Source organism: Lactuca sativa, chromosome 5 (assembly GCF_002870075.4).
Source record: "Lactuca sativa cultivar Salinas chromosome 5, Lsat_Salinas_v11, whole genome shotgun sequence".
In the NCBI taxonomy this organism is placed as follows: domain Eukaryota; kingdom Viridiplantae; phylum Streptophyta; class Magnoliopsida; order Asterales; family Asteraceae; genus Lactuca; species Lactuca sativa.
In genome coordinates, this window is record NC_056627.2 from 38,890,909 (window position 1) to 38,900,860 (window position 9,952).

At 33.0% G+C, this 9,952-nt stretch overlaps 1 protein-coding gene across 2 annotated transcripts; it reads right to left on the bottom strand.

Annotated features, from left to right (window-relative positions):
- Positions 1-1,546: 1,546 nt before the first annotated feature.
- On the bottom strand, positions 1,547-2,916 carry LOC111900698 (CASP-like protein 4A3). Of its 2 annotated transcripts, none has more exons than XM_023896579.3 (3): positions 2,246-2,916; positions 1,978-2,113; positions 1,547-1,857 (listed from the first exon to the last, which is right to left on the bottom strand). In XM_023896579.3, the coding sequence occupies exons 1-3, from the start codon at positions 2,803-2,805 to the stop codon at positions 1,783-1,785; spliced, it is 771 nt and encodes a 256-aa protein (XP_023752347.1). In that variant the 5' UTR covers positions 2,806-2,916; the 3' UTR covers positions 1,547-1,782. The 2 variants fall into 2 exon arrangements, with proteins under 2 accessions (XP_023752347.1, XP_023752346.1); XM_023896578.3 differs by having other exon boundaries at positions 1,547-1,894; positions 2,246-2,912.
- Positions 2,917-9,952: the final 7,036 nt, after the last annotated feature.

Genomic DNA, 9,952 nt, shown 5'->3' on the forward strand with positions numbered 1-9,952 from the left:
TGTTCGTTTCCTCCTCGCTTGCATTCAATAATCGAGGTAGGATGTAATGCATTTTGCTTATTTGCTCACTTTCTATCATAACTACCTTCCCTTGTTATATTTATTTAACTAATATAAGTTATCAGTCTAATTTAATTAGTTAATAATAACATCGCCAAGGCTCACTTACCAAATTTATCATCCGATCAAAATAAAAAATAATTTATATTGATGATAATTATCAACAACTTTTTGAACAACCACACACAAACGATATTAATGAATAATCATATGTTGTATTAATCCGACAAGCTAAGACCACAAAATGTTTGACTAAGATTTCATTCTAGCCAAAACAATTGAAGATACAATATCTCTATCACGTTAGTATTAAACAAATTGGACATGCAATGATGCAAATCAATATTAACAGTCCAATCGGAATTCATTTCTACTATTTATTTCTGTTAATTAAAAGATAGTTACACAATTCGTCCTTACAATTTAGATAAAATGCTGAATATTTTTTATTTATAGTTTTTAGCAAAAAAATTTCCGGTAATACGATATATCCAAACCCGACCTAATACCCGAATTTAATAGACTTCGGTTATGACTTATTTTCAAATTAAGCCTTTTTTTTTTTTTTATCATGATTACATAAATTTCGTTATGTTTTTATGGGCAACATGGTTCATTCCCCCAAAACACAAAGACAATTTAATTAATTTACTCATTAAAACTATAATATATATATATATATATATATATATATATATATATATATATATATATATATATATATATATATATATATATATATATATATATATATATATATTCAAAGTTAATGTAAATTGAATTTTTTTTGGAATAACGATAAAATGATAGTATCGTTATTGGTTGAGAGAGTTAGGTATGTAACAATATATTTTGGAAAATTGTGTACCCGTCAAAATGTTTTGTATACCCCAATATGAGTGTAATAGTGTTTGTGTATCCCCATGATATGACAATTTATGTGAGAGAGGGGTACATATAATAACATCCTATATTTATTTATTTATTAGTGGACAGAGTTTAGAATTAAACTATTTGATTTATTATTAAGGCTGGTGGATGCAATCATCACCATAATACATATTTGGTATGTCATAATACATAATACATATTTGGTATGTCATGTCATTTTCCTCTCACCCAATAAACCTAATGGTTTCATGCCACATATTACATCCACCACAGTATATATTTTTATGCATAAAACACTACATTTGAGGGATGTGCCTTTTTTCCCATGCGGTAGAGCTATAACACGCAAAATGTATACCACACTTTTGTTTGGGGGTCGGTGCGGTGTTTAACACACACCGCACTATACCCTAGTGTGCGATACACTGCATACCACATGGTCTAAGTGCACACTGCATGGTCTAAGTTGATTGACAATATAGAATTCATCCAAAACAAAGTTGTTCATATTATCATGATCTATAATGCTAGGTTGAAACCCACACACAGTTTTAATCAAATTAACTAGCATAAATACTGAATTAAAGAGACAAAATGTTAAATAGTGGTCGATTTTATTTGACCCAATAAACCGAATTGTTTACAAACTTCAAAAGAAAAAAAAATGTTCTCTTCATCCCTCTATTAATTAATCTGTACAATTTACAAACTCTTTACAATTGATCTGTTTAACCTCCATTATCAGAGATCAAATATAGCTTTGATCACACAGATTATAACCAGATATGAGAGAGCTAATCGCAAAACAAACAAAAGCCAAAATAGACATCACTACAGATGCAGAAGCCTTCTTGGTGAACTCATCTTTCCCCCAATTTGATGCCCAGTCATCGATCCTTGTAGCTGCTGAAGATGATGATGAAATCAACAGATACGCCAATATCTGTCCCAAATCAGTACTTTTTAGAAAAGTTAACTTTGCAATGAGTTATAATGGATGAATACTTATTGGTTTATAGCACTTACCTGATCTATAAAGAACTCGGAATGAAAACGAAGAAGATATGTGACAATATGTCTTTCGTAGATTAAATGGCATGTCATATCAATGGCTTCAAATGCTGCATATGTGAAAGCGATAGCATTCACTGCTACCAAGTACCTATGCAATCAAACGAAGGAAGTTCAAAGATCACTATGAATAAGGAAATAAAAATCATCAACTGTTTGACTCAACGTTGACCCAACAAATGGTTACAATTCGAACTAATTTGGAATTGAAATCAGATCATACCTGTACTCTTTGTATCGATCAAAGGAATCACCACTCCATCCTTGAGTTTTATCGGAAGCCATCACGGAAAAAGCAATCAAGCTTAAAATCACTTCACATACTCTACATCCTAAAGCTGCTCTTTCAATTGCCACTTCGCTCCTTGACTTCCTGACAATCGACATTACCGGCAATCTTGTTTTCTTATTTCCTCCATTACCGGGAGGTATTCCGCCATCTTCAACACCACGAGGCCCTGCTTTAGTATTTCCGCCGGTCAACACATCCTCCTTCACTGACCGGTTATACGATATGGCAGGGGATTGAGATTTTGCAAGCGGCGAGACATTGATGGTATGAGAAGATTTTTGGCTGTTGGAAAGCGGAGATCTGAAGGGGTTTTGGAACTTGTCAACAGCGACGATGGCTGTAGAAGCGGTTGAGGAGAAGTCGTCGGAGCGGAGAGGTGAGTCGGCGCGGAGAGGGGAGTGGAACTCATCGAGTTGGGAATCGGTGTCGGAGATTGATCGGTGACTGGTGGCCGAGCTGTGGTGGCGATGATGACTTTTAAGGAAATCCATGGCAAATAATTTCAGGACCTCCCTGTGAATTATTAGGGGGAGATGTTATTTTACGTAATCAAGGAAGTTATCAAAACGTGTCACGATGAAAGGAAAACCTTTAAATATGGCAAAAATCATTCTTAAATATAATGTAAATCGATTTTATTTATTTTTTATTTTTATCTTGATTACATTATAATTTATAGATCGGGTTAATCTAATCTAAAATGACATTTTCCGAATAAATGTTGATATCTGACATAATACCATATAACAATTTCTTAAACTTCCCCTGCTGCAATAACGTCCGAATAATGTTGGTCGACCTTCCTTGTCTGTTCTTCAAAGCTATCAGCATTACAATTCATCCAATCGGACCTCAAAGTATGGACCACTAATTTCTAGGCCCAATTGGGACCTTTTATGCTTGTCCGTTAACCTTCATTCAAGGAGTTTGCACCCATTTCGTAAGCTAATATATTTTTCTTTCTTTCTGTGGAGAGCAAACTTAGGCAGGTGGGAGTAGTACTTGGGCACTCCGCGAACACCAGGCGAGACCTCTCGGTATACCGAATTCGGATCGGTAACTCGGTAAGGGTTAACCGTCGAGAGGGAGTTTTTTTTAACCGATTTATTATTTGAATCTCTTTTTCAAAAATTACCTTTTTTCCAAAAAATACTCAATTTCAAAAATATAACCTTTTTTTTTTTTTCAAAATTTCAACTTTTAAACACTCAATCTTCAACTATAAATACAAGAGAAATTAAATTGCTTCCTACTTTTTATGCCTACAAATGTTCCTACCCAATAAAATTATGACAAGTGTCACCATTCCATATTTTTTTAACTAACTCATTAAGGTTATATTAGGAATATATCAATTACAATTAAATTGAATGGTGATTTGTCATAATTTTAGTGGGTAGGAATAATTGTAGGTGTAAAAGGTAGGAGGTAATTTAATTTCTCTAAATACCCTCATCCTTATTCATTCTTCACGCCCATTCAAATCTCTTTAATTCTATTCTCTTAGCTTTCTTATTTTTCCATTCTTTTCTACACTTCATCACAAAAAATGACTATTGTTTAATCGACTGAAGAAGAGATCTTACTCGCTCGTTCATGGATTGATGTAACATAAGATCCAAATCACAATGACTACTCTTCGACTACTTTTTGGGGTAGAGTCGTCGACATATACAACCGTCAAGCCATTCAACCACGAAGAAAAGATCTACGCTATGCCAAATGGAAAAACGCACTTGCAACTCGGTTTACCATTGTGTTTCGTAGGGATGCATGATGCCAGAAATGGTGAAAACGAAAATGCTTTGCTACAGAATGCTCTTAAGTCTTATCGTGTTGAAACTGACAAAGATTTCAAGTTTGTTGAGTTTTGACAAATTATGAGGCAGAGCCCCAAATGGCGTCAAATTTGAAGTCTTTGTCTTCTAATTTTTAGTGGGTTGTGTGTTTGAATTTATAATGTAATGTTTCTGAATTTCTAGTGTTCTTGTGAAAATTTTAATTTCTATGTTTTTTTTTTTGAATTTCTAGTGAATTTTTTTTTTTTCTAATTTCTACGTTTTTTAATGGAATTTAAGTTTTTTAAAAAAATAATGTTTGCAATATTTATTTTCTAAATTAATTAAAGAAATATATATTTAGCATGACAAGTATGAAAACCCACACCTAGCAAATGACAAGTTTTGGCTAAAGTATGTCAAAAATAACGTGACGCCAATGTTTTAAAACTTGGGTCGACCCGGCCGGTTCAACCGGTTGGACCGTGACCCGGGGTAGAAGGCGGGTCAATTGAGACCGTTTTTTTATAAAAATACAAACCGGATTGAACCGGGCGGGTTTCCCCTAAACCGCGGTTCAACCACTTATATCAAACCAGTTAAAACCGGATTGACTCATTTTAATAGGGTTTGGATAGTTGGATACAAGTAGCGAACACCAAAACAACGAGCCGTTTGCGGTTTCTTCAATGTTTTTCAATGTTTTTAAATATTTAAACTTTGTGAACATCAAATTATTGGTTTTATATGTTTATACATTATGCATGAAAGTAAAAATATATAAAAATAGAAAAAGACCATAAACCGGGTTGACCCGACGGTTCAACCGGTTGAACCGTGAACCGGTCATCATACCGGGTCAACTAAAAACCCGGGTTTTAAAACATTGCGTGACGCTTACGTGGACTATGGCAAGTTTGACACTACATCCACCAACCTTATAAATTAGAAAGTATAGCGACAAACCGGTTCAAGAGGATTTGAAGTCCAGGACAAAGTAAAAATATAACATACTTTATATATATATATATATATATATATATATATATATATATATATATATATATATATATATATATATATATATATATATATATATATAGAGAGAGAGAGAGAGAGAGAGAGAGAGAGAGCTAAGTTCAAATGTAGATTAACATCTATTGTGCGAACGTATGGATAATGCTATTATGTGAGAATGACAAAGAAAATATGTTGTTTGATAATTTTAATATGTTTAATGTTACATAACTATTGTCATTATCACATGTTCTCACCAATTAAATCGTTTATAAAGTTATTATAGACTTTTTTTTTTATTATTCTCATTCGGTCAGAATATTATCAGGATGTTTATTGAGTCGTATTCTGTAAGAATGAAAATGAGTGAAAAACGATGCATAAGAACAACAATCGAATAAAAATTAGTGAGAATGCATGAAAATGACAACAATTATGGGAGATTGAACGTATTCACATTACTAAACAACTTATTCTTTTAGTAATTCTCAAAGAATAGCATTATCCACACGTCCGCATAATAGTTGTACATCCACATTATAACCTATATATATATATATATATATATATATATATATATATATATATATATATATATATATATATATATATATATATATATATATTGTAAAGGAAAGCAACTCCAGAAAACTTTATTAATTATAATTAGTAATACAATTGTAAGTTAATATTAAACGTAACAAAAATAAAAAAAATTATAGGTACATTCTTTTTTAAATGCATGGTTATCGATTATAGTATAAGTTACAATGCATAACATAACATATATAAATGATCACATATTATGATATTAACCCTCACATCTTTTTTCTTTATTCTAATAAAAGAATAGTTTTATTCTCCTTTTAACATGTGTCACCTTATTAGACCTTCTAATTAATACATATTTTATTCTTCTTTTGTCACGTATCACTATATTTTGCCTCATAATTAAATACTTGTCACTTGTCAATCTATTGACTCTTCATTTCAAATTTTAAATTTCTCATTTTATCTATATTAAATTAATAACATTAAAATAAAATTAATATAAATTATAAAGTGATATAATTCCATATATTTATTTAAATCAATGATTATAATTTTATATAACTAAAAAATCTCTAAATTAATAATTTATTTAAAATAATTGATTAATAACTTTGAGTTTTTACTAGATAAGTTTAATTAATATTGTAATCGTGGTTCCCACGGGTTATAAACTAGTAAAAAGTAAAACAGTAAACAGTAAAAGAGTACCTCATGTCGGTGTAAATGCCCTCTAATTTGTTTAAAAAACTCAATACAACATATTAAAAAAAATTGAAGTTCAAAATGACAAAGGAAACGAAATTAAGTAGAATATCTTTAAAGAAAACGAAATCAAATTTCGGTGTAATCATCAAAAGGCCAATACATCAAATTAATAACAAAAAGAAAAAAAAGAGTCGGAATGACGGAGAAGTCAAAGGCAAAATGTCTTTAAAGAAATTGACATTCATAAATTTGATTTCTTCTCTAAATTACACAGATTAACTTTGAGAATTTCAATTAATCTCTTATATACAAAGATTCAGTAGATCCGAATTTCACATATGACATGATAAGATATTTCAAGAATCAAAAAGGCTATATCGTACATTTCTTGATTCCAGATGTCTAGTGAGTGAGGCAGGAAACCATTGTAGAGAAGAAATCGATTCTAGTCTCTAAAAGATCTCATTCAAAAATTAGAAAAATCAACTAACTTCCACTAATCCAATTCAATGTCACTCGATATAGTCTTGCTTAATGTTATTTCAAAAAAGGAAATCAGAAACAAGAAAGGATTAAGGCAAAAGAATAGAATTTTAGTTTTTTAAAAACGTTGTAGACTTGTGGTGCCTTGTTGAGTTGTAGAAAATCTCAGAAAATTAGAAAATAAGGAGAATAAATCGAAGAAGGAGTCAAGGAGAACTAAATTTTTGGGCATTAGGTTCCGGAGAAGTGAACGACTAGATGTCGTTTGGATATTCAATAGAAATTGTTCATAAAGTTGCTTTAGAAGTCAGAACGCACTCCGGTCGCTAGGCATTACGATATATGTCTTTTTGCTCCCGCTCCCTCGTTTGGATTGGGCGCTTATCATAGTGTTGGGCCATAACTAGTCCAATAGGCTAAGAAGTAATGGGATTACACTATATACCTCAATATAACAAGTATAAATTGAGGGCCTTTTAGGATTTGGGGGCCAGGGTGGCCGCCCAGCTTGTCCAGACCCATGGGTTGGCCGTGCATGAATCTATTTCTTTTATAACAAGTTGGTGAAATTGAAAGCTTTGTAGAACATTTTGGCGATTTGCATTCATAATCTCCAAAGGAAAACTTGAGAGGTAGCAATTTCCATTTCTCATTTATATTTAAGCTTCTAGATGTTGCAACTCTTTCCAATATTGAATTTCATGGATGAATTGTGGTTCAGTCTAAAGTTTTGTTTATAATTCTATGATTTTATCATCAAAGTAGAAGTACAGCCTCATTTTCATGTTTGAGTTTGTCGTGTAGTTTAATAAACTTTCTAACCCTAGATTTGGTGTGATTTGGAGTTGATCTATCAGATGAAAAAAGTTGTGTTGCCGATTTCGATTGAAAATCAGAATTTAGATTTTCAACATAATTTGCTAAATCATGAAACTAACATCTCCAATGAAAAACTTCAATGTTTTAGACGCCATAATTAGCTGATAAGATAACTTATTTTTTGAGTTTTTTTTTTCAAGTTATGTTTGGCAAGCCCAAAAGTACCTTATAAACTAGTTTCTTAAAAAGCTACTCAGACTAGATTTTCAGGAGCTTTTAAATTTTTTTTCTAATATACTCTTAATTAATTATAAAAAACCTATTCTTTTAAAAGTCATTTTATGTCATTTAATATATTTCAACCAACTTATCAGCTAGTTTTATCAAACATCATTTTTTATCAGCTTTCATATACTAACAACTACTTTTTCAGCTAACATCTAGTTTTTCAGTTAGTACGCCAAACATAGCCTTCTTAATGTAGTTTTTGAAGTTGAGACTAGCTAAATCTTGATTTAATAAACTAATTACTCATTGAAGATTGATTTATTAAGTTGAACTACATTTAAGAGTAAATATTTTCCACATTAATTGCAATTCATGGTTGGGTCATCCAGTGGCAGATTGTAACGCCCGTAGATCCGGGCTAATCAAATTAGAGGCAATACGTGTCGAAAATGACTTTTCGGCAAAATATTATTTAGAATAAATAATATTAACCAAGTTGTAGTATATGTTACAAGGTTTCCATACATATAAAGACCGCCGAAATCCGAGTTATAACAAATAAGTTATGACCCGTCGAAGTTTCGCGACGGAACCGACACGATACCGGGAATCGTAAATAGTGAATTTATGATACAGAGAGATTTAGCCTTAGCGGTCTAAATGAAAGTCGTAGAATACGTTAAACCGAGAGCGTCCATAAAAAGAACGCCCAAATCTGACTTCGTATGAGGAAGTTATGATTTTTCGAAGTTTTGGATTATCAGTGTACACCCTGAAATTCGAATAATAGATCGAGCGGTTTTTAGCCGACACAACCTAAACGAGAATCGAAGATCTCGTTAAGAGTAGAGTAACGAGAAAAAGATGGGCGAAAACGGATGTCGGATGAAGAAGTTATGAGAATTTAACGGACCAATCCTGTCCTGGCCTGTTAATAATGTAACTTTTAAAATAAATTCAAAATTAGCCGACGGAGTCTAAATGAAATTTGTAGCGTACGTTCCTGCCTTCGTGTGGATATAAAGAACGTCAAAAACAGAGCTTGTATGTGAAAGATACGAATTTCTAAAGTTTGTAGTCGAAATTGCGAAGTCTGATAAGAACCTGATGACGTGGCAGCATCTGGGCCATCCGATGTTGGTTCAGGAGTCGCTTCGGATCACGCCACGTTGCCCTTGCATACGCCCAACATCCGAAGCTCGGTACGCCCAGCATATAGTTGTATCCCTCGGTCCACAAGCAACCGCGTAGCTCCGATCTTTATCCAACACATGGCTCGTACGACGCTCGCTGGCACCCTTATCCGAACTACGCCCAGCGTAGTTATGCTAAACGCGGCGTGTACTTGGGAGGCCTCGCACCTATCAATAGAGGTGCGAGGGCAGCCGATATTTCGACACCTTTCTCTCATCTTTCTCTCACAACTTTCTCTCTCTAGCTTATTTTGAGCCCCCTAAAGCCTAGGCGAACCCCTAGCACCCGAAGGAAGCCCCGAGGCTCCCGGAGTCCCGAGAAAAAGGGTCTTTCGGTTTCGGAAATGTTGCTCCGAGCAAAGCCCGATTTTCTTTAAAATTCACTGTTTTATCGAAGGAAATTGTTTTGAGAATATCGAAGCGCTGTCCGAGTGCTGAGTCACCATCTTTCAGGTGAGTGCATAGTTACTTTCATCTTACACATAGATATGAAGTATTTTATATAAACTACGTGCTATGTGTGTATATTATCTGAATACTTGTTGTCTATGCTGGATGAACGTTTTATACATAATTTAAATGATTTTAATTGTATACGTATTTTATATATACGAATATGTTGGGTATGACATGGGTAGATGAATGATGAGAGATAAAATATGATGTGAGTAAACATTGGCAGCTATAGACTTAGTGCCTAATAAATAACATCGGCAGCTATGGACTTAGTACCTGTTAGGAATTGGTAGCTATGGACTTAGTACCTACTAGATAAACACTGGTAGCTATGGACTTAGTACCTGTTAGGAATTGGTAGCTATGGACTTAGTACCTACTAGATAAACAATGATAACTATGGACTT

What these genes read in the sequence shown, in the direction of transcription:
- LOC111900698 (XM_023896578.3), bottom strand. Translation starts at nt 2,805, where the DNA reads ATGGATTTCCTTAAAAGTCATCATCGCCACCACAGCTCGGCCACCAGT. An exon ending in GATCGATACAAAGAGTACAG is followed by an intron (nt 2,114 to 2,245) that starts GTATGATCTGAT and finishes TTGATTGCATAG; the next exon opens with GTACTTGGTAGCAGTGAATG. An exon ending in CCGAGTTCTTTATAGATCAG is followed by an intron (nt 1,895 to 1,977) that starts GTAAGTGCTATA and finishes GATTTGGGACAG; the next exon opens with ATATTGGCGTATCTGTTGAT.